At 39.6% G+C, this 27,972-nt stretch overlaps 1 protein-coding gene and 1 long non-coding RNA gene across 10 annotated transcripts in view; both read right to left on the bottom strand.

Annotated features, from left to right (window-relative positions):
* nrxn1a (neurexin 1a) overlaps positions 1-25,746 on the bottom strand; it is an 80,995-nt gene extending 55,249 nt beyond the window's left edge. For 4 of the 9 annotated variants that reach the window (XM_015034442.1, XM_015034450.1, XM_015034447.1 and 1 more), the window contains exons 1-5: positions 25,434-25,745; positions 23,126-24,477; positions 16,312-16,329; positions 15,657-15,686; positions 14,759-14,770 (exon numbers count right to left, since the gene is read on the bottom strand). In XM_015034442.1, the coding sequence (XP_014889928.1) occupies positions 14,759-14,770; positions 15,657-15,686; positions 16,312-16,329; positions 23,126-23,858 (793 nt within the window). In that variant the 5' untranslated portion in view covers positions 23,859-24,477; positions 25,434-25,745. Of the gene's footprint in view, positions 1-14,758; positions 14,771-15,656; positions 15,687-16,311; positions 16,330-23,125; positions 24,478-25,433 lie in introns of all 9 variants that reach the window. The other 5 variants (XM_015034451.1, XM_015034443.1, XM_015034444.1 and 2 more) reach the window with 5 other exon arrangements.
* LOC106948649 (uncharacterized) lies at positions 4,356-7,053 on the bottom strand. Its single transcript, XR_001425221.1, has 2 exons — positions 6,177-7,053; positions 4,356-6,131 (listed from the first exon to the last, which is right to left on the bottom strand). It is a non-coding gene; the product is annotated as an uncharacterized LOC106948649 (long non-coding RNA).
* Positions 25,747-27,972: the final 2,226 nt, after the last annotated feature.

Here is a 27,972-nt window from a genome sequence, read left to right as displayed (position 1 = left end):
CTGACATTAACGATAAACTGAGGAGACGAAGAAGAAACTCAATTTCCAAAATGTAGTGATCTGCAAAAGTATTTATTTTTCTTAAACTTTGTCCTCCAAAGTTCAATGAATCATATTTGTGATCATCTTTGTGAGAGGAGTGAATAATTCTGAAAAAGACTTGAGACTGCGGCTGAAGTCTAATAGATGAAACATCTATTAAGTCTGGAAAATGGTGAAACTAAACCAGTTTTGGTTTAATATCACTAATATTCAGGCTTCGTTACTACCTGACCAACAAAGATATCAGTTAAATACAACCAAAATAATTTAGATCAGAGAATATTAGGGCTACATGAAATTAGAAAATCTTGCTATATGAGAATATTTGTAAGTATTGCAATGACTATTCTAATCTTCGTCTTTCTCCTCTTTCTCATGTGGGCATCCTAAACTCTGTCCTGTAGCATTTGTCTTCGATGTTAAAGAGGTATGAATATTTGTGGAGGGCACTGTGTGCCTGTTTCAAGTACCATCGCAAGCTATAAATTTCTGTTGAATTTAATTGTGGTAAAAGTGGTCTGAGGTCTGTCTGGCCTTTATTCGCCTGGCTTTGCCTCTCAGAAACCATCTCAACAATACAGTCTGATTAGATTCAGTTGAACAAACAACAGAACAGAATCCAACCCTCAAACTGGATTCCTGTCTCCAGGAGGCTTAGCTGGTTGATTTTAAAGATGAAGTGAAAAAACAACCAATTTGTCTTTTAGAAAACGTCAAACATTATTTGATGTTAAGCTGGTATAGAATAACCGTACAAACAAATAAATCAGTTTTTAGTATGTTTTTTGGTTTAGTTTTAGTGAAAATCTTTAAAAGTGATGTTCAAAAAATAAAAACCTGTGCTACAAAATGAGAAATGAATTTTCTTTGTTTCTTAAAAACCAAAGCTCAAGGAGAAAAACTCTGTGGCGCTGCTTCAGCTGTTTTCACACCATGTCCTTCCTGTTCTGCCTCTTCTTTACTTCCTGTTGTCTTTCTCTCCTGCTTCATAGTTTCTTTGTCTCCTTTGGTCACTCTAATTGTGTTCTGTTTCGTGATTGATCATTTCTGTTCAGCCACTTATTCCATTACATTCCCTCTGTCTCTGCTATCTGCTTTTCTCAATCAGCTGCCCTCACTCTGGTTGATTAGGCTCCACCTGTGTAATGTTTCACTGATCACCTCTCCTCAGTATATATCCCTCTTTGGGTGAGTCTGTCTCTGCTGGTTCTTGTTTTGGATTTGGATTTATCCTGCTCTTCATTATTTTTTTTCATGTGTTAGATTTTGGTTCCTAGACTCTGATTTTAGGACTCTCGTTTCAGTTTTCATTTGCCCCCCTTTGCCTCATTAACCTTCTTAGACCTATGTTTCAAATCTCCACCTGGATATTTTTGCTTATTTTAATTGTACGCAGTTTTCTAAATGTCTTGTGAGTAAATATATTTCCCCATTTATCCATAACAACTGGAACTTTCAATATCTAGCAAGTTATTTTCACAGTTTACCGTCTATTAAAAGAGCACCCCTCAGATTAATTTCACTTCCTGCTACAGTGGAGGTGAAATTACCGTAATAACCTTGATATTGGCTGGAAAGCGCAACGTCTCCCCTTTCAGGAATCTTTCAGATAGCACAAAGTGTGGTGGAATTACGGTACTGCAAATTTGGCTTGATTAATCTGTTAGACTGGAGGGTTAAACTTCTTTATTTTTGCATCCTTATGTGCCTTTTATCGACCAACATTTTGATGTTGCAGAACCTAAATAATGTGCTTGTACTGCACAACAGCTATCTTTCACATTCTGCAGTTAAAACCTACACAAGATGTGATCTAACTTTACATATTTTGCTTTTTAATGTGCATCTCTGCCCTCCAGATATTCATCCACATCTGCACTGACATCATATAAAGGGTATCAGAGGCAGCACCATGAATTAAAATATATAATTTCATCTTCACAGAAAATGCCAGCAGAGAACTGTACAAAGATGCAGCTAAAGTGTCCACTCAGGTTCTTGACTTACTTGAGATTGATCATACTTCCTGTTTTGAGTCCATATGCATAGCCAGGAATTTAAATGGGCCCAGACTTTGTTTTGCAAAATTTTCACTGTAGAAATAAGTAATGCATAAATGAAAGGCAACTCTTGTCTCTGCTTTACTGTGATTTTGTATTCAGAATAATCTTTTTGTCGGTCACAAGAATCCCTTTTGAGTCAAACAGTTGTAAATATTTAATTACCCCTTATCCAACTGCTAACAATAGTTTCCACCTTCAATGTTTTGCCACTCAGCTAAGCAAGAAGGAGGTGGACTATGCAGTAAAATGCCCTGACTGAATAACCTAAAAATTCAGTACTTAGAAATTAAAATCTGCTGTTTTTCATCTGGAACTGCTCTGTCTTGTGACAACGTATCCGAAACATTTTACTATTTTCAATATTCTTTGGTGTATGTGGAGTTACTGAAGGAAGAAGAAATATAAGGTTAATTATTTTGGCTTTTCAAATTAAGTCAGAGGAAGCCCATGTTGGAAGCTATATGAAAGAAAACTGCACTTACAATGACATGCGTAAAAAAGAGTGAGACTTTCAGCAGATAACAAGAAGGCTGGACAGAATAAAACTGAAATTGAAGTATAGATCTAATGACCGTGCAGCCATAAACTATAAGAGGCGAGGGTGAAAGAAAGAAGAAGGAAAAAAATGTGAATCTATGAAATGCATCTGAAAATATACATGAACAGTGTTCAAAAGAAGTAAGATCTGAACAATCAAGGCTAGAGGAGGAGCGGGAATAAGCAGAAATTTAAAGATGATTGGCGTTAGACCTTGAAAGCTGCTGCTCTTATGAATAAGGCAATCTGTGGGGAGACGGGGGAGGCGGGGAGAGACGGAAAAGCTGATCGGATCTCTGCTGCTCCGAGGGACCAGCTGCAACTGTACCTCCCCTCAAATAATCAAACACACATCACACAGATTTTCCTGTATGCTGGTGCACGTATGGTGTGTGTGCCTGTGTGTGTCATTTACGGCTTTGTCTCATCTCATGGGTCTCCTCCTCAATGTTTCACAGAGTAATTTGGTTTCTCCATGGCAACCCTGTGTCACAGGGGGCTCCAGCAAAAAAAAAAAAAAAAAACAAAAAAAAAGAGGGTGCATGTGTCTTTCAGAGAAAGAGAGATGGTGAAGGAGGAGAAGAGAGAGAGAGTGATTGAGTGAACAGTACATTATCATGGACAGCTGTACTGAATCAAAATGGCGGATGGAGGCTGGGAGCACATCAGGGGAGCCTTCATTATACAGCACCTGATAGAGGGAGCAGGGTGGAAAGAAGCAAGGGAGAGAAAAGAGAGAAATGCACAGGAGGGATTTGAAAAGAGAAGCGGGGAATGGAGGCACTCATTGAGATGGGAGAAATGGAGGGATAGCAAGACGGCTCGAGGTATGGGAGTGGCAGATCGAGGGGCTGGGCCGGCCGGCCGGAGAGAATGAAACAGAGAAAAATGCTGGTGTATCTAAATCCTGGTGTTGCAAGCCTCAATCATGGCAGCCCTGTCATTCTGCTGGAGATAGCACACTGCAATTCCCCTGCACCTCATTTTTAGCCCACCATGCAGTTCTGCTATCAGCTCCACTCAGACACTGCACACACACACACATTTATATTGCAAACATCCAGCGTGAAGGCATTCCTTCTTAATAACCGACAGGTGGATTAACTAAAAACTCATATGCAGTGTATAGATGTAGATGTCCAGAGTTGGAAATGTATGTAAATGCATTTCGGTGTATATAACGTTCCGATAGTAGTGCCTTCACGTCTGAAAATTCAGTCAGTAAAAGGCGAGCTCGCTAAACGAGTGCTGTTTCCATCTCTGCTCTGTGATATACCACGTCTGGCTTAGAAACCGATTGGGTTATCACATCACAGCCAAGGGAGCAATACTGTAGAGGAGGATATTACTGTCAGGACGCAGTGACAGATCGGCTGTCTCAAATATGGGATCTCTTTTTCTCCTTTTTCTTTTTTTTGTTGTTAAAATGAAGATGTTAGTTCCTAGTTCTTTCTCTTGCATGAAAACCCTGGGCAATAAATTTATAAAATCCTAAACATAACTCATTTCCATTACTGTATATTCCCATCAGAACTTCAGGAACTGGAATCAGGTAGAGCAGATTGCCCAGGAGAATGGCTGAATCTGAGTACTGGCTGAGTGAGTCAAAGCAACAATGTCCTTTGAGTTGATAATTCATAATTGTTACATCTATCATGAAATGTTCTTTAAGGTTGTGGTTGTTACTTTGATGTTGATTTGGAAGTTATTTTGTTGATGTGTTTATTTTTTGTTGTTTTACGTCTCGGGTGGAGTCGTGGTTCCTGGACAACCATGTGGACTGTGAACAAGCAGACTGTGATAACTGGGGGAACTGACACCATTAGGATGCAAAGGTGGTGTCATTATTATGCATCTACATGGAAAAATGTATTCAGTAATGACCATGTTCAAATCAGCTACATTGGACATTGTGTGAACTGCTTTTCTTTTCTTTTCTTTTTAAATCAAATTCCTTTATTGTATTGTCACAGGTTTTGTTCTGATTTACAATGTCCTTTCACTGAGTGATATTGGGAAGGCTAGCTTGTTTGAGTGTAGCACCTTTAAATTCCTGTATAAGACGCCACACGGGTTGCAGAAAGTAAGATGAGGAGTAACAAATCAGTACAAAAGAATTTATATGATTGGAAAAAATAGAGATCAGAACTGGCCATTTTTACCTGGACCAGCTTTTCTATTCGTTAAGTGCATCAAAACTGTTTGAACAGCGAGAACCTTTTAGGTTAAATAAGAAATCTGATGCAGGTCAGGGGACTATGCTTTGATTTATCAATTGGATTCATTTTCTTAATTTCTTCAATTTCTGTTGGATTCAAAAGTACATTTATATCTTTTATGCATAACAGTCTTTGGGAAAAAGAAATGGAAATCGATCCAAATAGAAATCTGAAGAAACTTTATATATGTCTTCTTGATTTAAGATATTCATTAAGCTTTAATTATCTTTTTGCCAACATTCTCCAGCTTTAGTTGATCCTTTTTAGTTTTACTTAGATTTGACTTGACTCTCGTTATTTTACACCACAGATTGTGTGATTTTAGTTTGTCTTTTTAGATTGCCATTTGTTGCCATTTTAAACCAATTAATTTATTAAAAGCAGAAAATAGAAATAAGGAAGCCAGTTGAGAATAGAGGGGAAACATCAGGCAGACCAATTTTTTTCTGCCTGACCAGCCTTGACCGATAAATGACTGGTTTCAGAATCAAAAGTATTGCTTTTTATAATCAGCAAATTAACAATACATCAACACAGCAAGGAAGTGCTAACAACGCAACTCTTTAGTGTGAAACTTTTTACTCAGTGAATATTACTTAAACATTCATAAATGTTAGTTCTTCGTTTTTTGTTGGGATTCAAAACTACTTCCTCTATCATCATATTTCTAATGGTCGGTATCAATTATATTACAATATCCAATCAATACCACTGAACTTTTATGTAGGAGCTATTTGTGGATTCACCTATTTGTGGACTTTTCTGTGCAAAGTAAATCCAAATTATTGCAGAAAAGTCACTGAGTTTGTCCAAAATATTCAAAAGAAAATGCAGATTGGGAAGCTAAAATACTGATGCTACTAGACTTGCTATGCCCAGAGCGGAGATGAGGAAGACTGTAGACAGTAGTTTCTGTGGTTTCATGGTTTCTACTGTGCTTATTAATGGTTATTAAGGTATATTTGGAGTTTGAACTATTAAAACAGGCAATCATAAGTGTTTTTAGAAGGGGTGTCAAGTATGAGGTCCTTAACTCTGTGTCAACCAATAACAGCATGGAGGTTCATCTCAGTGAAAAAAAGCTACACAATGTAAGAAAAATGTGTTTCATAGTAGTTAAATTGATACCAGTTGCAGTAAACAAATGTTTCTCTGTCCTCTTTTTCCCCCACATCAAATCTCTAGATCAGATGTGGACATCAAGGGTTCATTTAATTGGTCAACAATATTATTGGTATGCAGAGCGTGAATACATGGCATTAATAATGGACTACCAGGTGTTGTACTGTGCTCATTTCAATACTTTATGCTGCACTGTTTTAAATACATTAAACTAGCATTAATGACAACAAAACCTTTTGCATAATAGCAGATTTGCATGTTCTAAATGCGTTTTCGTCACACTTAGGAGTCTTTTAAATACCTCTGGCTTTCATTTTAGGTAAAGTAATGAGAAAAGCGCCTCCTGCCACTGTGCTAAATCTTAACTTTTCGTGTGTCTTTTTGCTCATATCTCTCCTTCCCTTCTGCCTCCATCTGTAGAGTTTGAATTTGGCCTTCTCTCTGGTACCCAGGGAAACTGGTTTGTTTCCATGACAATGTCTTCAGGCGGAACAGCGTATTTGTCTTAAGCTGGATAAGATCAGAGTCAGTTTCATTCCTTTTTAGACAAACGCACACAGAAATAAGCGCGGCGGTATCATGTTGCAAACGCACAGCGAGGATCACAGAGGGATGGCAAAGCATGCACAATGTGAAAAATTTACATTTGCGCAGGTCGTTTGTATAGCAACAAGGACAAACCCGTGGAGACATACGCACAAGGAAAAAATACCGAAGCTCTCTTTCATATGCTTGTTAACAAATAATGAGGGTATAAGGAAATATTTTCATAAAGGTAATATAATGGGGCCATAATGAGTATTGTGGCTATTTCAATTATCTAAATGCCAAACAAGCACTCTAAATCAATGTGTGTATGTTCTTGTTTTGGCAAGCGGCAAAGAAATGAACACGAAATGCCAGATGGGGTACTGGAGTGAATCGCCAATCGGGCCGCTACTTCCAGCACCCGCCCAGAAATGATGGAAATTGCTGGAGCAGGTAAGAGACAATTGGAGCACCCACTAGACTCCCTCTTTCATTCCAAAAAGACAAGTGTGTGTGTGTGTGTGTGTGTGTGTGTGTGTGTGTGTGTGTGTGTGTGTGTGTGCATGCCAGTGCTGTTTGAGGAATCTGCATCGCTGATGAAAACCATCCAGGTTGATTCTGAGACTGTGTCGTGTTGCTAAGCCCAAGGAGAGATGCAGCTCCCCTGCTGAGAAACGCCGCAGTCTTATCTCCCTCCCTGTCTCCATGTTCGTCTCCGACCTTCTCTTTCCACCTCTCTTCTCCCGCTTTCCGAAAGCGTTCGTATCTTTCCTCACCATCACTTTTCCACACTCCCGTGCCCTATCCTCCTCGCACACTCCCTCCCAGCCTCCGCTCTATCTTTCCCCCCTCCTCCATCCTCTGAAAACCTTGGTGTCCGTTTGATGTCTTTATTTTTAGGCGATTACAAAGACCGTTGGTTTTGTCTGTTCCTTATTAGTAGCAATGAACGCTAAAGGTGTTAATATGTACACGTCCTAACAGGATGATAATTGCATACAATTACCGGGAAAAAAGTCTACATTTATCAGTGGGATTACACATCTCTCCTGTTGAATTTAGTAGCTGTGTATTTCCTTGATAATGTGGGGGTAGAGCTCTGTATGTGGCGCTTTGACTTTCATTACAAGAGTTGCATGGGTGTTAAGCAATAATGAGCATTCTACTGTAATGTGTGTTAGCAAAATTGAGAAGAGGCAGAATTAGTCCCATTAGACAAGGAGGAAAATCCAGGAAAATTGCGCATCTCACAGTAAAAAAAAAACAACTTTGCACCAATTGCTTCTCGAGTGTTGACGGCCGGAGGGGACAGTTTTTTTCACAGCTCAAGATGTGGCCATCAGAATCCAAATTCACGCCAGTCAGTGAGGCAGGAAGCCAATCAACAGACACTTGCCTCTTAACACCAAGCGTCTCTCTCTTTCTCCGTCTTGTGTTGGACACTGCTCATTTGCTCGCCTTGTGAGATTACGCAACCATTACCGACTAATGTGTCGAGTAAGAATCCCTCATTGATAATTATGCAGTCTATTCTGCAGATTTTCCTCACTGATTAAGAAGTTTTGTGAACATGAAATATTTTTCCTGATAATATTTCTGGTAAAATGCGACATGTTTCAGGGGAAAATATTCTATAAGTTCTCAAAAATAATTGACTGAAAACTGACAGTGAGATCGATAAATCTACGCTAAAGTATTAACTTCCCTTGGACCATTCTACATTTTGTGTTATTTTTGGATGTAGACAGACAGGTTCTGGCTACCAGGACTTTAGGAGAAGCAGCCAGTCAGTCTGGAGCTAAAGAGACCAACAGCTATGGCAAATATAGATATATTTTTAAACATATCAAAGAATTAGCTTGCTTCCCTTTATGCAGAACAGCGTGTCAGAAAACGAACACACCAAGTCCACTTCTAAACACCATCCCCATGTCAAAACAGGATGGTGACATCATTATGCTGTGGGAATTAATGCCTTTATCAGAAGCAGGAAAGAAAGTCAGAGTTTTCCTTTTAGAAGAAGCAAAACGACAATTTTAAACTTAAAAATCACTGATTATAACCATTCAATATTTAGATGTGCAAAACTTATAGAGACATCTCCTAAGACATCACTGCAGAGAAATTTCATTTAACTGCATTTGTTGTGTCAGAGAAGGTTAATATAAATGCATGCCACACTTCTAAGATTTTTATTTACACATTTACATTTGTAGTTAGAACCTACCAAAATTCGAAAAGGTTCAAAGTGGATACTTTTGCAAAGAAGTGTAAATTGGTATTGTAATAATAATAATAATAATAATAATAATAATAATGTTTTCCCTAAAGTTTCAGTAAAATTATTGTAGTTTTGATGATTTTACATATCTGCCCTAAGAAAAGATGTGAGACACAAACAGTTTGTCGTTTTGTTTTTTGTTTTTAATTAAATTGTCTTAGGGATTAATAGGGTAATTTTGGATTATTAGTGGCACTAATTTACTTCCATACATTTAATGATTTTCTATTCTTACATTTAATCTGAACTTGAATGAGAATTTATAAAGACTAAGACAACCATTCAGTTGGTATCAATCTAGACTAATCTGAACTGAATCCCACTCCAGTGACATATGTACTTTCAACCTGACTCGGTATCACCAGGATTCGGACTATAAACAAAAAATGGAGTAATAATAATACAGTAAATCTTCACATGATCTCATAGTTTCTCATTGTTGTGTTGCGACTCCAGTTAAGTTTGATTTGCAGTCGCAAATGTGAAATCATTCAAGGAAAATCATTCAATTTGTCTGATTTTTCCCTATTCAGTAAATGCATCAAAATGAAGAACTTGCAACATTTCCAGTTTACAACAGCCTGTTTTATTGATGCACTTTTTCCATTCAAATAAAGCTTATGGATAATTTCTTTAATGTGCAAATGGGAATAATCTTGTCCTTATTACCTTTTCTGCTAGATTCAAAAGTACTACATCAATAAAACCCTGAGCCCATTTCTTTTATGAGTAATAGTCTTTGGTTAAAATAGGACATGGCAGGTTGGACCTTAAGGAGAACGGAAATTGGTTTCCACCAGAGAAAGCCTGATCGGTGCATCTCTGAATATCAATTTTTGCAATATTGCATCTTGGATGCAATATTTAGTAGCTTGTCATTTTTTAAGCTCTGTTTGGAAAAAACATATTTAACCAATGAAATGGACTCTCAATGCCCTTGATGTCCACATTTGATGTAAATTTCAGAGTCCAAAATGCTAGATCTGGTGGAAAGTGACAGGAGCAGGGAAATAATGAAAAAGTAAGAGAGTAGTGAGGGAAATTTGGGCCAAATTAAATCAATATTGCCATCGTAAAACCCAACAGTAACACCGCAATGTCAGGTCTTACGAATATGATCAGAAATTTTGTCCCCAAGTTCCATAAAAGAAACAGAATATTAATTTCATTAAGAGCCAATCTTCTTTCATAAAGTAACAGACTATAACAGGAGTAAGTCAAAAGTGTATTCAACTAATTAAAATAAGTTAAATTTGTTTCATACTCGGTAGCTGATTTATTATTAGGACTGTACATGCTGATGAGTAAGAGGTAGGAGACATGCTGTGCGTTGCTGGTACTGACTGGTTCTTCTCTTGGCGTCTGCTACCACTTCCAACCCCACATATGGTGAAGTCAGCGTGCAGCTCGTCTGCTGCGGCTATCTGTGCTTTTTCTGTTTGTGGGATATGCATATGTCCAGGACAAAGCCATGGGAGGCGGAAAGGCCAAAAAACAAAAAAATAAAAAATAAAATAAAACTCAAGCAAATAATTCTGAGAAATCTAAAGTGTGTGACATTGAACATGTGCCCCATTATGGAGTGGAGTGCATCCCCCATCTGTGCATTTCTGCCACAAAACAATGTGTTAAAAAGAGCCGTTTTGGTTGCCGACGCTTTATGAGTCACAAATCATGACTCACAATCCACCTCCCCAGAACACACACACACACACACACACACACACACAACCCGACACAGCCTCAATCCCTCTCCTGCCTTCATCCACTGACCATGAAGAATATGTGCAGGCAGCCTTACTCATGCATATTTACACCCAGCACACGCTAGCTCACACACTCAGCAGGCACTCTCTAAAGGTTATTGTGTGTGAGTGTGTGTCCGTTTGTCCGTCCGTTCACGTACTTTTAAAGGTCACCTCAAGAGAGGCTGACCACATGTCTAGGTTGTGATTCTTGGATTGATATCGAGAACATTTGGACAGGCTGCAAACAAACAGCCATTATTAAGTTGACATTGTGTTAAAGCTTGAAACTCACCGGCCACTTTCTTAGGTACAACTGTTCAATTTCTTCTAAGCGCATCACAGTGAATTATTACATCAATGCACTTAGGTATCGAGCATGATGGAGACTACTTGTTGAAGTTGAAAGCAAGCATCAGAAGGTGATTTTTAATGAGTTGCATGGTAGTTCCATGTTTTGCTTGCCAGAAATTTGGGAATTTTATGTGCAAATATGGTTTGAAAAGAGAAAATATCCAGTAAATCGCAGTTGTGTAAACAACAATGTCATGTTCGTGTGTGAAGACAGAGGAAAATGTGAACGGATTCCACTTTAACTTAAGTGAGACCCAGGTTTGTAGGCGGACCAGAGTTCACTTTTTTGGTCGGCATCAGAGTTTGATTACACATTTACACCTCCTCAAATGAACTGAACTTTCTAGCAAACTAGAGTCCAATTAAAGCGGACTAAACAGGGCTGGTGTGAATGCACCCTAACGAAATGCACATCATGTCCAACCTTGAAGCAGATGACCTACAGCAGCAGAAGATAACACCATGTGCCACTGCTGCCTGTTAAAACCAGGAAAGTGAAGCTACAATTCACACTGTCTCACCAACATTGGGAAACAATCTTAATTTCAATTGCAAGGTCAGAAACTGGCATGAACAAAATATCCTGCCTGGTATTGACATTTCAGTGTAATGGTTTGGGAGATATATTCTCACAACTCTTAGGATGCTTTAGTACAAACTAAGCCTTGTTTCTGACCCTTTAAAACCTGGTGTATCTATCTTTTAATTTCTTCTTCCAGCAGGATAACTCCATGTCACAAAGCTCAAATCAAAGATGCATCAGAAAAATCTGCAGCAACTGCAAGATGCTAATACGGACTAAAATCTCAGAATCTTTCTGACACCAAGTTGAATGTATGCCATGAAGAGCTGAGGCAATTCTGAAGGTAAAAAGGGAGCCCAATCTGGTACTAACAAGTACTGATTTTGTTGATGAACATTGTTTTGTCCTAGTTTTGGTAAAGACCAAGGAAATGAAAACTAAAGCTCAAACAGAAATCATTGATATTTTCCTGACCGATTCAAGATGAGACAAATATGGAGGGTATTAAATCCTGTCAGATATAAGGTTGGTTGTGTGCAATTTTTGTATATATCCATTCCATAAATATTTAACCTGGATGTACAGAAAATAATTTTCCCCACTTATGAAAAATGTTTGGCAGCTCAAATTTGGTCAAATCTAAAATTGTAATCAAAAATAAATTATGATTAAAGCCATAACACACTTCAGTCAAGAGTCTGACAAAAACTATATTAAAAAGTGCTTTTAAAATGAACACGGATCAGCAAGGTGTACCTAATAAAGTGACTGGTGGGTGAACAATAAACCAACTACTCAAAATCTGCAATCTCTCATTCTTCCAGCGCACCTCTTGGCCGAGCAAAGAGAAAAGAATAAAAGGCTAAATCTGCTACTTGGCTTTAAGCACATTTTCCATCCAGATTATTGCTGCTCAATACTTTGAAAAAAAAATCCATTTCCCCCTTCTTCCTTTGGCTGCTCAATACTTATGAAAATCCAATTTGGCTGCCTCTTTTCTGTCTTCCTTCCTTCCTTCCACAATTGGTTGCGTTTCACCCACTCAAAGTGATTAGTGATCTGTGGGTATCATTGCCAGAGAGAATGATAGCTGTGTGTTGTAGAGGAGGGGAAAGGTCCGCGGATCCCCATCAGGGCCGATGTCCCTTGGAGAATGACTGGACCAGGAGGGCAGGCGGGTCCGTCGCTGCCGCTTTGCAGATACAGCCAGTTGCTCTACATCACAGGAGCAAGAAGACGACTCACTTTATCTCTCGCTCTTTCCCTCTCCCCCTCCCTCTATCATTCATTTCTTTAGGTCGTCTCTCAGAGGCGCTGTCTCTTTTTTCTCAATTTCTAATGCCCACACACGCACATGCGCAAACACACGCACACACACACACACGCTGTATATCTTTTCAAGACTGCACACCCCATCCACCCCCTCAAAGAAACTCATTTCAGCTTTGCGGTCTCCTCAAAAAGCCTCTTTACGCTGAACTAACCTAAGCTAGGCTCCGTCTGCACCATTTGACAGCCTTTACATCTCAGTATGCAGAACAAAAAAACACACTCACACAAAAACACACGCCTTCTTTTTCATGTGTACAGAAACTTCAAAGGTTGAAAAAAAAAACAGCTATACTTTTAGCCTATCAGCATCCAAACACACCTCATAGTGAGGGGCACCGGCAAACAGATACACAGAATACATTGTGTAATAACGCTGCAAACATATGTTAATACCTGTCAGTACCTAAGCAGGTGATTTAAAATGCTGAGCATAAGCCAGATCAAGCAATTAAAATTTCCGTGCCACCTGGATGAATCACAGCAGACATTTTGAGGCAGAATCTGGAATTATGAGCTTATTTACACTGGCTTGTAAAAGTATTTGCACCCCTGGAAATTTCCAACCTTTCGTCAAATTACAACTGCAAATATTAATGTATTTTAGGGGGATTTTATGTAAAAGTAGTGCATAATTTGTGAGTTTATCCTAAATATAAATGCAGTTGTTTTGTGAGGTTTGTTAGAGAACAAACAGCATCAAAAAGACCAAGGAACATAGCAGAAACAAAGCTGTGTTCAATCCATCATCTGAAGATGAAAACTTCAAACCTACAAAAAAATTAATAAATAAAAAATACCATGCACCTAAAGTCACAGGCCAGACCAGAGGAGTGTTTATAATAGGTAACTCTGGAAGAGCTGCAGAGATCTACAGTTAATTTCAGATTTGTCCTGTTACAGATGAGTGCAAAAAAGAAAACCAAGAAGGCCAGGACTTTGAATGCACCAAACCAAAAGTGAAAAATGGTTGTGGCAGCATCAGGCTGTGGAGAGGCTTTTCTTTATTGGCATGGTAATAGGAAGATGGATGGAGCTAAATACAAAACAAGAAAACCTCTTGAGGCCAGAGATTCACCCTAAACATACAGTCAGAGCTGCAATGTAATAGTTTTATACTCAAGCATATTAATGTGTTAGAATGGCCTAGTCAAAGCTCAGACTAAATCCAATTAAGAATCTGCAGCAAAAATATAATCTATGTTAACAGATGCTCCCAATCCAGTCTGCTTGAGTTTAAGAAATATGCGATTCTCTATTTTTGTGCTTTCTTTATAAAAAAAAGGGGAAACATTGGTCTTTTTTCTTCCACTTCACAGCTATGCACTAGCTTGTGTTAGTCTAATGAATCCTAATTAAATAAATAGAAGTTTGTGGCTGTAACAGGACCAAATGTGGAAATGTTCAAGGGGTATAAATACCTTTGCAAAGGCCTTCATTTACCAGAACAGAGCAAAAAAAAAAAAACAAAAACAATGATACAAGTCTAGTTAGAGATAACTCCCATGATGGAGCTTGTTTGACCTTGCATCAAGATGCAACTAGCAGCCATCTTAAACAAATCTTTTTCTATTAAAAAGCACATTGAGAAAAAAACACAACTTCTCACTATGGGGCGTAGCCATCACTATGTCTACTTTTGCCCAATCAGAGAGCACAATAGCCTGTCACGGTCAGGCTTGTCTTCATGTGCACCAATCAGTGTATTCATCAGCGTCATGCAGAGCCATATGATCAAGCGGCACCTACCTTCAGATTTTCAAAAGCACAGTAGGCTGGAGCTTCTATTCATTTGCACTCATGCAGGCACACACACACACACGCTTGCACTTACATGCCACAACACCTTACCTTGTCAAAAATGTCACATTCCAATTCTATCTCAAATATAGAAAATCTGTTGCTGAGAAGCTCCACATTTAGTGTGCAGTCAAGAGCTTGTCAACACATTCAGCAACGTCTTCACCATCCATAACAACCCAGTAGCCAAACACATAAGTAAATCATGGGTGTACCTCTGAGTTTTCCTAAAATCAGAGTTCCAAACAGTGAGAAAGAGGGCAGGAACAGAGAGGGAAAGAACAAAAAAAGGGTGGCACTGTGAGTTCTGGTTATCGAGAAACATTTTTTTTTTCTTTTCTAAAAGCAGACCAGTTGCGGCTCTTGTTTTTGGGCTACTTTCAAAAACAATGGACTACATAGAGGCTGGCTGCGGGGTATAACAGCATTGCTTTTTACAAACACTGCAGCAAACAGCTGTTCGGGATCACATGCGCTCGCCGGCGTATGATCAGGAGCCCGTTTGAGCACCAGTGGTGGCATAAAAAGAGACATGCTTGAAGCTGATGCACGATGGGGGAGAGCAGCGAGAACTGCCATTGATTTATGTTGAGGCATGCATGCACATGTGTATAAGCATTATGCACACACGCACACACACTACATGGCTACAATCAGACTCCAACATACGGAGAAGGGAAACTGAAATGAAGAGGAAAAACCAATTCAAACCATCCGCCATCCATGGGTCAGTGGGTCACATGTCCTTTTGCTCCATTGCCATGACCTGGAGTTAATTCCAGCAAAGCAGCTAGAATATATATGTATATATGTGTTTCCCCATATATATATACATATATATAGCGAAAGTTGCTCTCAGGTCAAGAGGTTAAAAACATCTCTAATTAAAGCTACCTCTTTTAATAAAATTATTCAGAATCTCATGAAGGACTGACCTGAGTTCTGTGCCTAGAGAAACAACTTCCATCCGCACCGGGTGTTGATGAGATGGAGGAGGGATACAAGGAGTTTTGAGTGTAGGGGTGTGAGGTGGAGAAGTAGGAGGAGGAGGAGAAGGTTGGGGGTGATGGAAGAGCAGAGGACAACAGGAAGTGAGGTAAGAAGAGGCCATACCTTGGTCGCCAATCATCAGGTGTGCCAGACCTTGAAGGAAAACAAGAGCACAGTCAGCACAGCAAAGGACCATGAAGTGTGTGAGTGCTTATGCATAGATGTGTTTTAATGGTGCAGGAGTTTGTCAGTGGCATGCTGGAGGAGGCTACTTCCCTGCGTGTGTGTGCATATAGATATATATATATATATATATATAAATATGAGTCATCTAAATTATAAGAATAAAACCATTCTGAACGCACTTACTTATCCTACGCACAGTACAGGTACGTACAAAGACGTTTGCACACAGCCATGAACTGGGTCGTACACGGCGCAGTATTTATCTATCTATGTCTATGTAACCTTGAGGCGAGTGCCGCTTCAGATGATTGCAACAAAAGATGTAGTACTTACCAGATGACAGCAAAGAACCTTTACTGTACATAACAACACAAGACCCAGAATATACTCAAGTTGGCTAACTTCTACCCTGGCTATTTAGTGCTACTGTATAGACAGTAGAAGATGTTATGAGGAACAAAAGGCAGAAAGAGAAGATTAGAAAAGACATGAAGGAAATTGGTGCAATAGATAGATAGATAGATAGATAGATAGATAGATAGATAGATAGATAGATAGATAGATAGATAGATAGATAGATAATGTGACGTACCTGGAGTGTAGCTGTGCTCTGGAAGGGCGTGGCGGCCAGGCGAAGAGAGAGAGAGACAGACATTCATTAACATGCATGCTCAGCCCAAGGGTCACCATGGCTACTTACTGTACATGCACACCCGTCCAGGGGTTACCGTTGCATCGTGCATGCAAAGTCAACACAAACGTCACGATGGATACCATGCTGCACTGGTAGCCAAAACTGAGGTTTGCTTAGACGTATATTCACGCAGCCAGGTTAAAGAAATGCACAACTTTCCTTAGATCTTGTCTTAACAGCACACACAAGCACCCACATTTTGTAGGAAGAGAGGGTGGAAGTAAGAGAGGAGAGGGGTGTTGGCATCAATATACATTCCTACCTGTTGATTTGGATTCAAGAGCCGTTTACCCCACAACTTACCTTGTAGCTGCTTCCTCTCCCCAGAGCACCCCGACAGATAGCATGCAACACACACACATACACACACGCATACCCACAAACCCAATCACACACATTCCCTCTCACACTCTCGCCGTCTTTCACGCAAACACAGCAACATTGACTATGGCAGTAATAATGACGTGAAATAGCAGGGAAAACATGTAGGGATGGATTAGCAGTGCAAAAAAGGACAAGGGGCATGCATGATTCAGTGCTGGGTCTGACTGTGCGTGTCAATGTTTTTTAGTGTGTGCGTGTACATGTGTGAAAGTGTGTGCGTGTGTTTTGATTTGCGTGGTCAGAAGAGTGTTTCCTTGCCTCTGCCCTTGCGCTAGTAGCATGGCAGAAACAGGTGGAGCCATTAGCATGCTAACAGTGGTTGGCCCTCAAGGACAATGCAAGCCAGGCCAGGCTTAACAAGCCAGGTTCATTCTGCTCTCACTGCAGGGAAAAATGCGTCAGACAGGGATTAAATTTAGGCACGGATCTGCTCAAACTAGGGCTGCCACCACCAAATTCCTTTTTGGACTAATCGCTGAATCTGAATTAATCTAAATGACTAATTTAGACCAAAAATAAATAGCTGTTTTACTTCAATTTAGTTTATTTTGTTCCAACAAACTTATGGAATTCTTCGAACACCAACAAACTGAATTTACCCCAAGATTAACATGCTACCTGAAGCATATCAAAAATAAATAGAATGGAATCATTATTATTTATGTATTAAAGAAATAAAAAGCCTGAATACTTCAAATAACAAATACACTCAAATTTAACTGAGTATAAGCAAAAATAGGCTCCAGTCGAGTCATTACTGCAACTCCAAATTAAAAATGTTCCCTTTATTATTTAAAATTAGAGCTGCTGTAAAACTGCTTTCTGGTTTGTCATGTTTCCTGGAGTAAAACCCATAATGTGGGTCCAAAGGTAAAGGAAATAAAGTGGAAGTCTTGCCTTTTCTTCTATGTACTCTCTCCTGTTCTGAATAGTGCATGTGTATTGGGATCAAGAGTGAGGAATCGACAGTCTTCTGCTTAGCATTTGTTTTTGGTTTTCAAATGTACTAGTGGCTCCAAGCAGTCAGATAATTCTTAGCCAAATTAATCATGAAGTCAAGCTCTCAGTGCAAAGAGAAATCAGGAAATAAGTTTCTTAGGTCTTTTAATAAGTGCATCTAAAATACCTCTGAGCTAAGAGTCACCAGTATTAAGGTAGACTGAGGTAATAAATTCTGCTATGATTTGAACTTCTTTTAATGTGACACCAAATCAACAGGAATGACCAGAGTATAGAGTAGCACAACGTTATCTCTTCCCCCACCTGCCCACTGCTAGCCAGCTTCCTGTTACATGGCTCTACACTTTTCTTTTGTTTACAAAAATACAAATTCGCCTGTTTGGAAATATTCACTGCCATGAAAAACACAGACAGTAATGAAACTAAAGGAGCTCCATACATTAATATCATTATAGTAAAGCTGTTTTAAGACTAAAGCTGCAGCAGACTCAACAGATTAACTGCCTGATGTCAACTTACTAACTTATCATTTGGCAAAAAAGGATATATTCTGTGTGATGACCACTTGATCCAACAACTAAATTTTAGCAGTCATTTATTCACATTCATATATAAACATGGTTATAAATAGGGTTCTTAGAAAACATTTTCACATTAATCAATGTTATATTATTAGAGCAGCTGCAGGAACTGTAGGTGCTTTTTGTTTTAGATAAATCATGATATATGATATGTTTACTCCTGGTAACTTCGTACCGGCCCGTTCTTACTGCAGACATACTCTAAGTTGATTAAGGCTACTCCCTGGTAGTGGCATAAATATTAGCTGCAGCCTGCACAAACTGCGGTTGGAGGCATAACACCGAGGCAGTATCTTTGTCAGACCAAAATGAACTGCAGTATATGGAGGACCAGATGTAAAAACACTTCAGACCATAAAAAGCACTTTAAAGCACAATCTAATTCATCCACAAAAATACATCATCTGCTAAATTCTCCTCTCTGAGCTATCTGTATCTCTAAACTATTTAAAGAAAATGAGAAACATGAATCAAATGGGTATGGGAGAAGAACTGGAAACACTCTAAAGAGTACTGCACCCTGGTTTATCTTCTTGCAAAATTGCTCAGAAACACTTTCAGTTCAATAGCACGCTGACTGCGTTTACTGGGCTAAAGTTCACAAGTTACTGTACTTTCAAAACAGGGACTTGAATTACTGTTTCCAAACTGTCAATTGTCTTTTTTTCTACCATCTTTCTGAAACAGAAATTGCGCCTTAAAGGGATAGTTCTGTAGTTTTTAAGCTTGGTTCTGCTAAAACGTTACGAGTAGCACGAGATGAGACAAGAATTAGACAAGGTTAGCAACAATTCTGGGAAAACCAGAAGACGATTCCTTTCTTTACTACAATTCAAGCAAAGGCTTTCACTTCTGTTGTCAGTAAATTAAAGGTCTGACAAATCCATTTTTGCACATTTTATACTTGTCTAATTCTTAGGAGGTTTTAATGCAAAGAAAGCGTTAAAAATGCTCCCATTTTGTGTTTCACACATAAAAGCTTCAGAAATCCTAAACAGTGTTTTAAAAAAATATAATAATCATCTATTCAAGAATTACAGTCTAATCCAACCTAAATATTGAAATTATTAACATTTAGAGATCATATAACAGTCTAAACTCATCAAAACAGCAAAATAGTCTTTAATTTAGGTGCCAATTGGAAAAGATAAAGCAAAGCTAAATTTAATGTTATTTAAAGAAAATAAAGCACCACATCTTCGCTCTGGAAGCTAAACACTTCAAACGTGGTTTAAGATTAACAAATGAAAAATAACATTTAATTTTTAATTATCCAGTGCAGTCCACACTAACTGGACAGTGTAAAAGCTCTTCAGCACAATAAGATGCTTATTTTAGCATTGTTAGCTGCTAACATTTAGCCAGTTGCGATATTCTTACCTCCTAAGTTGTTTGTCTCTTGTCTGTTACATTTTCACAATTTCTTTTTTTTTTTTCATCCAAATACTCAAAATGCTGCTGCATGAAACAATTTAGAGCTACTTAAGTACATTTGCTTCCAAGTTGTTGGCAAAGTTCACTTTCTCACTAGCTGTTATCTTTAGCCTCCGGAAGAAACTATTTATACAAAATGAAGATGTAGATTAATAACTGCTACTGAGCATTTTACAGAATCTCATTTATACTGAACTGTCCCTTTAATCTCAAATATGCAAACACGAGAAATGGAAATGGCACGGGGCAAAAAAAAAAAAAAATAGAGACCCTGTTACTCAGCCCACAAATAATAGCCTCTTATACTTTATCCAGCTCTGTAATTTTATTCAAGAGGCAGCATAAGTATCATTTTTCTCTTGTAAAGCTATATGATTTTCCCCAATGTCAAACACACTATTGCTCAACCCGTGGACCCATTTAAGGAGAAGATCTACTGCCAAGAGGGGAAAACAATCTGTGTGCCAGGTGTTATCCACAACACTCGCAGCTAATATGTGAGCCCATTTCTAGGAATATATATCTTCCACTTCATAGATTCGAGCAGTCTCTTGTTGAGTGACAAGTGCCAGCGCAATGTAGGCAATGCTTCTGCAGAGAGCTTTTATGTAAAATGTATGCATCTCCTATTTGGCTCATAGAGCTTGCCCTGCTGTCAGGTACATCAGCGGTGGTGTGAATAATGGTGGTCCTGGAGGCTGCATATCTCACAATGTGTGTCTACATGTGTTTGTACATTTGGGCTGCATATGTTGGTGGAGGTATGAGTGTGTCGCTGAGAAGAAGCAAAACAGCAGACTGGATTAGACTGGCTTGGATCACATAAAGAGTAATTTTCAGTGCAGCAGGGAGCCTTTGCACAGCTTAACTTGTCACTTCCTGTATTTAAGAAAGCCTAAGTGCTTTGATTGCAAACACTTATTGCAGGAATTATTTTATTAATAATGAATCAATATTCTGTTTTATCACTACTTGAGCTTCTACATTACATTGAAAGATTTTGATAATTGCTTTTGCTTCATTTTACCTAGTGAAAATAAAGGATTTTAAATTAATTGAATGAGAGAAAAGGTATGCATCTTTTAAAAGCAACAGCAGCTAAATACTCTGCTTATTTTGTAATCAAATAATGTACAGATTATTTGTCAGATGATGTTTTGGGGTATCTCTAGAGATGCAAGAATCAGTCATCTGGGGATTGGAATTGGACGATTTTTCCAAGATCAGCAGTGATCAAATATGGAAAATCAGATTTTTTTTCCTATTCATCAAATGCATCAAAACTCAGACTTCTCCCAGTTTTGTCACCCAGCACCATGCACCTTAGAGAATAATAACCAGATAAAGATCTGGGCCAAACAGTTTGATGCGTAAATAGGGATTATCGTGTAATTTCTTAATTATCTGTTGGATTTAAAACAACTACTTTTATAAAGGAATTGGCAGTAATTTTTTCTGTTTTATGTGTTATTAGTCCTTGACATTTAAACGTTGGTCAAAATCAGAATAGGCAAAGAAAACCATAAAACTGTGCATCCCTTGATAATTTATCATATATGACAGTAAAAAGGCATCAAAAGCAAACATTTAGGATTCTTGAATCTGTAAATAATGAGAGTGTTTCTTTTTTTACCTGAGAGTTCACAATTGAGCTACTTTATGATTCATTTTCTACAACTAATTGACTAATTGTTGGAGCGTGGTTTTATTAATTCTCCCCCAGTGGATTAATTATTTCCACACGTGTGAACACAAAGCAGCAGCAAATTTACCTTTAAAGCTGCTTGGTAAAGCTTGATGCTTCCCACATTAACCGCACAGGCTGCACACAAAGAAGTTCAGATAATGCAGATTTGGATGGGGAAAATTACGGCTGACGTCACCGGTAGCCGGGCATAGCCTGCAGGTACCAAGGAAAAAGGGAGGCTAACGCCGAAGGGGGAAATGAAAGAAATATGATGAAGAGACACTCCTGGCATGAGGTCTCCTTATTAGTCCTGTCTCCATGGCAACCCAGGCCATCCCACGGTCCACTAAATGAGAAGGTGTGATGCGGTGGGTGGCTAAAGAGATGTGTGTGATGCTGACAGCGGTGCTATAAGGTCTTTTTTTTTATTTCCTGATGGAGAAACTGCAAGGCAACCCGACCATTTTTGGCAGATGCATTTGTATCATTAAATTCTAGGGAGTAAAAAAAAAAAAAAATCAATGGCTTGGCCAAAGCTGGAAGGTATCTTTGGTTTACAGCAGTTTCTAGAGCTATTGATCAAGTATGCAGATTTGTTTTCAATGAAGTCAAGCAGATCTGACAACACACACATCTTTAGCGGGGTGGCAATGAAAGCATTTGCACTGAGGGCCATAACAAGGTAGCTGAGTTCATTAAGCAACTGTTTTGCTTTTGTAATGGCCATAATTACAATGGCCTGCCTATTGGCGCTCATATTGACCAAATGCTTGTTTGGCAGAATTAAATGAGGGTGTTTCTGTGGTGTTTAAATATTAAAGCATATTGTTCCTTTTTGAGCAGTTATTCATTCATGAAGTGCGTCCTACACTGTTTCTGTCTTCTATAGGAGTGCTGTCACATTAACACACACTATACCAAATCACACAGACGCAAACAGAGCATCTCAAAAGGCTGCAGGCTGTTAAAATTAATGGCAAGTGATAGATTCTACACACATCATTTCAACACCCTATGCATAGTAGCTCTGAAGGCCATCTAAAATCAATCCAAATCCATTAACACAGGCAGTCAGGTGTCAGCCATGTAACAACCGGTGATTTCCAGCCTCTTAGCACGGTTCCAATTAGAGTTTCTCAACACCATCCAGCTACCCCATCTATAGTGGATCTATATGGGTACTGCATTCTGCCAAATACACCATTGTAGGCCTTCAAAGCCGGCCAGCCAGGAGAGACCTTTCATTGGGTTTCAGGAATCTGTATTCAGTCTGCTGACTCAAAGGCTTTACCGTGTTACTGCGACACTTAACAGCTGTTCCCACCATCTCGGTTCAGGCCTCGCTAAACTGATTGCCCTTCCTAGCAGGAGCCTTATATCTGAGTTTGGGTGAACGTTGTAGGCTGGGAGTCGTTTGCAGGCAAGAAATCAATATAAAGCATAATCAGTATGCAGGCCTAGCACTTTTTGTGAAGGCTGCTGGTCTATAGATGCCAGCCATGGAGAACTGTGAAGGTGTGAATGATATGCTCTTTTAAGGAAGCTAGGGTAAGGAATTTCCAGGTTAAATTTGCAGATATGGTTTAAGATAAATCTGTATGTCTGTGTGTCAGTATATGTAAAGGATGGGATGTATATGAAGGGTCAGCATGGTTTCAGGCCTTACCTTCGCTGCAGTCATTGCCTTGGTAGCCGGTGTCGGAGCAGTTGCAGACGGCCTGGTCGTTGACCACGCTGCACACCCCTCCGTTCTGGCACTGGAGGTCCGGCCCGCAGCCAGTTGTTACCGTGACGCCCTCTGAGCTGTCCAGCGCCACCAGCGAGCCGTTGATGCTCACTGCCGTGATCCAGCCACGAAAGGCGGGGTGCTCCCGCACTGAGGGTGAGGTGAGGCGTTGCGGCGAGGAGTGGAGATCTGCTGACAACCCGCCCATGTATGTGTGACTGAATACTGTCATGTCTCTTCTCTTAGTCGTCACTTCTGCCCATCCCTCCAGTCGCCCATCCACCTCCAACGAGGTGTTCCTCCAGTCCCGCTTGACACGCACCGCATGCCACCGCCCATCACTCACCGCCACGCCTGACTGCAGCTCAGCTGGCTCAGCACAAAAGATGGAGAAGCGTAGGCGCAGGTGCCCGTGGAGAAGCAGCAACTCCAGGAAGTCGCAGAAGCCCTCGTCATCCAGGTAGAGCAGCAGGCCCTCCTGGCTCTGAGTCCGCAGGCTGAAACTCAGCACGCTCTCGCAGCAGGCGTTCCACACCGGAAACCGCCCCCACTGGCTGGACACGCCCCCAAACTCCAGGACCTCCCCTTGGGCCTGGCCCCCTACGCTGCACAGGCACAGCCCCAGAAAGAGCAGGGGGGCTGCCGCCCAAACGCAAACCGCCATTACACTCATGCACACACTCGCTCTCACACTCACACACACACACAAAATTAAATAGAGGCTAGAGCTGGGGTGTTCCCTCTAGCCTACAGCTCATGGTGACAACTGCAGGGCACTTCGTAGAACACTGTCACCTGTCCACCCTGCTGTCTTGGTAATGCTTTTAACCAAAGAGAGCTCAGCTACAATGGACCTCCAGAGAGGGAGGGAAGGGTCAGACGGCAGCACCCTCTGTTCTCTTAACACCCTTTGAACATCTTCTGATGCCTTGGCCTGGTGTTTGTCTTGTCTTTTCGATGTTCAGCGTCTCCTCTTCATTCCTTATTTCAGTCATGAGACTCCAGGTGTGTGTGTGAGTATGTTTGTGTGTTAGATGTGGGACAAACAGGATGCAAACTCCATCTTTGTGCCCTAGATAGGGTCTTATCCCCCATGCAGGCAACTCCCCACGGAGTGCAAGTGTGCTTGTGTGCAGCTCACACACTGGTAATGGTGAGAAATGACACCGTCATAGCAGTATTTTCTCCCCCTCTCCCCTTCCTTGTCTTTGAGGGGCAAGACTTAAAGCGTGTGTGGGCAAATATGTGTGTGTATGTGAGTGTGTGCCATCGTCATCACTCTCTCCAGCGACCTACAGAGAGAACAGAGACGGCACAATCAACCAGGGTCAACACACATCCATACAAAACACACACATACATACACACGCAAGCAAGCTGAGCCTGTTATTCTCAAATTACACTTTCTCATGGATTTTGAGCGCACCGCTAGCCCGGTCACATTTGATCAATCTGTAAACACATCGGGATTAATATAAGTAATAAAAGCTTGACTTTAACTCACACACACCAAGAGCATCTCCATAACGGAGACTCATAATGCCGCAGGAGGTTTTTTAGGCGGCATACCTGCAACTTAGCTTCAAGTCACAAATATATCCCTCAAACACTTAATATTTTCCTAAATACTGTCTTTATTGAACGACTTCTTGACTCCATTTTTGTTGTTATTTTTAAGGGAGAAAATGTTTTTACGGTAAGAAGCTGTTTCACTGCACCTTCTTGGTTTCCAGTTAGCCCCATCACAAAGAGCGGGAGCAGCTCCCGCCACCGCTGCTACTGCGGTGGATGACTCAAATCGAATTACGCTCCAAAATCCCCGTTTCTAACGTCTGAACGCCTTCAAACCAAAAAAAAGGGGGACACAACCCGCACTGTCTGCGAATATAACCGCTCACTACACTAACAGGAGGCTTCACACCGTGTTGAAAAAAGCAAAAGAAAGCGGAGACATCACAGGTATTGATAGACGGGGTGAATGAATGCGGTTGAATTATCGATTCTCGATTTGCACCCATACCTCTTCTCCATTTTTTTCCCCCTTTCACTCCCTGTGGCAGTTGCTCAGCTTCATCGTCACCTGCGCCCTATTAGCTGCTAACTACTACATTATCTCCTACTTTCGTTCCTTTTTCCCATTATGAACAAACAAAAGCAGATGTTTATTGCGCCAACTAGAACGTGGGAGCGCGTTTCGTCTGTGAATAAAAGCCACAGAACCGCTTTTGTTCAAAGGATCCTTGCTTACCTCACGCGCTTCCTGTGGTTCCGTGGCAACAGTGCCGCGCGCGACGCATCGATCTCCCTTCCCATTTGAGGTGGATTTTGAATCCGCGACACGAGAAGAGAGGAAAAAGGGAAACGACCAGACAGGAACACAACTATTACAGGCTCGGACTGAAGATGACAAGGTGTTATTGCTTCCCGCTCTCTCTCTCTCTCTCTCTCTCTCTCTCTCTCTCTCTCTCTCTCTCTCTCTCTCCGTCTGTCTGACTGGGTCGCTCTCTCCTCCGTTCTCCTGAGGAGGAAAAGGTGCAGTCTGATGATGCTCTCGCGGCAGACTCGGCAGAGGGGTGGGTCACGTGGTTTTCAGGGAGAGAAAATGTGTGTGTGCGAGGAAAAGGGAGAGAAAGGGAGGGGACGTGCGGTGCTGCAGCACCTTGGACAGCGCTCATTCAAGGCTCGCGCGAAATATATATATATATATATATATATATATATATATATATATATATATATATATATATATATATATATATATATGGTTTGAATTATATCTTAATTCAAACCATCTGAGCCAACTGGAAACACATCGATTAATATGTTCAAAACTTTACATATCGTAGCAGAATTTCTTTCCCTTTTTTTGTTGTCTTTTTTCCCTTATTAAATACCAGTGAAATCCTGTCTTTCACTCTTGGTTTGTGGTTCAGTGAAACCACTTTTTGTGGCCCGGCTACAGGTGAAACTTATACAGAGGTGAAGCTTAGTTCAGTTCCTGGCCCTGAGCCACTTACTGCAGTTTTCCATTTTTTCCTGTCAAGTTACTGATGACTAAAGGCCACAAAAACCCTTTTTTTTTTTTTTAAAGTAAAGCATTTAAATTTGTTGTAATACAATATACAGAGGCACGCAGAGCAGTCAACAATTATACTCAAGTAATAATTGGACTACTTCAACAGGAAATTACTCTAAATACTTGATAAAAAGGTTACTGAAGTACTGAACATCTGATCATAACATCTAATTTAATCACTTAAAAATGATGTTATCAGACAGAGAAATATAAAGTTATGTGCAAATTCTGGTATTTTAAAGATTAAAATTAAAAATGAATACAAATACATAACATATTTACAAATGTACAAATTCAGGCAGAAAAAACACTTTCCCAAATCAAATTTTCAACACAAAACTTGAATACTTACAGTAAGTAATGTATATTTGGCAGAACACTGTAAAGTATTTACTGTATCTTTACTTGACCAAACTTCTCAGTAAGGTCAGCAGTCAGAAACGGTGTAAGTGTAAAGCTACTCCTAAAAGTACTTTAAAAAAAAAAAAAGTGGCTCAAGTAAATGTAACTAGTTACTATTTTTTAAGTTTTTTTAACACCTTATTACTGGCATAAGGCTTGAGTCACAAATCACATTTATGTACATTTCACTTTTAGTAGATTTTAGCAAAGCCGGGTATAGAATTGAAACAGAATTCCTTTAATAATGTGATTAAAAACTCAATAAATGAGAATATAGCTTTAGAAAGCAAGTAATTAATCTTTTAACAATAAAAGCTCATGAAAAATTAATGCTCCAAAGTGCATTGTAGTTATAACAGCAATAAAAGATTGATGAGTGTTTTTCACAACTTGAAAAACAATCAAAGAAGTTTAAAAAGTTAAGCAGTAAGAGGGGTTGTTGATAAATGTTTGACGAAATGTAACTCATCCTATGACTCAGTATGACTGAGAATGTGGAGGCGAGAGTTTAGAAACCAACAGGCAGGCCAAGTAGAATAAATGACTGCAAAACTCAGAAGAACTAAAAATAGAGCACATTTTCTCTGTTTAAAAACATAGATAAATACAGTTTAACATGGCATGGTCTGATTTGATATAAAGCAGTGAGTAAGTAATAACCACAAAACATGTCATTACCTTTACCCAGCTCACTGGTTCAAAGTCTAAATGCTGCAATGCCAAAAATAACTGAAATTAATCATGAAAATCTCATCATAACAAATCCTGTTACTTTAGCTAAACAAAGTAGATCTTTAAAATCAGAATAATTGATTTTGTTTTACAGAAACCTAGCTGCAACAGGTTGGTATAACGAGTCAACCTCTCTTCTAAATTTTTACATTCCTCAAATAACTAATCGAGAAAATGATCCTCATATTTATCGGTCAGTCCTAATAGTTAGTTCACATATCAAAAGTCTCTTTTTTACCCAAATTACAAAATGTGAAAATCTCTTTCTGCTTGTAGTTTCATGTTGCCTTTTGCAATGTCTTACGTGATTTTGTGCTTTTATAGATTGCCTTTAATCGTATATTAGATTTAATTGTCTTTACCCAAACATTCACAAACCTACTCACACATGTAACTGTTTTCTTGACCGATGTGATTAAAAAGTAAACAAACAAAAATTCTTCCTTACAAGATTTTAGTTTAAGCTGGCTGTCTGTTCTGCTCATGAGAGAAAATGTTATTATAGTAGATCTTTGTCAGATAATGTTTTATTTTAAATGACAATAACTGGTCTCACTGTTCAGGATTTCGAAACAGT

The sequence above is a fragment of the Poecilia latipinna genome, unplaced genomic scaffold (assembly GCF_001443285.1).
Source record: "Poecilia latipinna isolate Pla-1442-1.1 unplaced genomic scaffold, P_latipinna-1.0 Scaffold299, whole genome shotgun sequence".
Lineage (NCBI taxonomy): Eukaryota > Metazoa > Chordata > Actinopteri > Cyprinodontiformes > Poeciliidae > Poecilia > Poecilia latipinna.
Note: the sequence above shows the minus strand (reverse complement) of the source record. Positions and strands in the feature narration are given on the sequence as shown.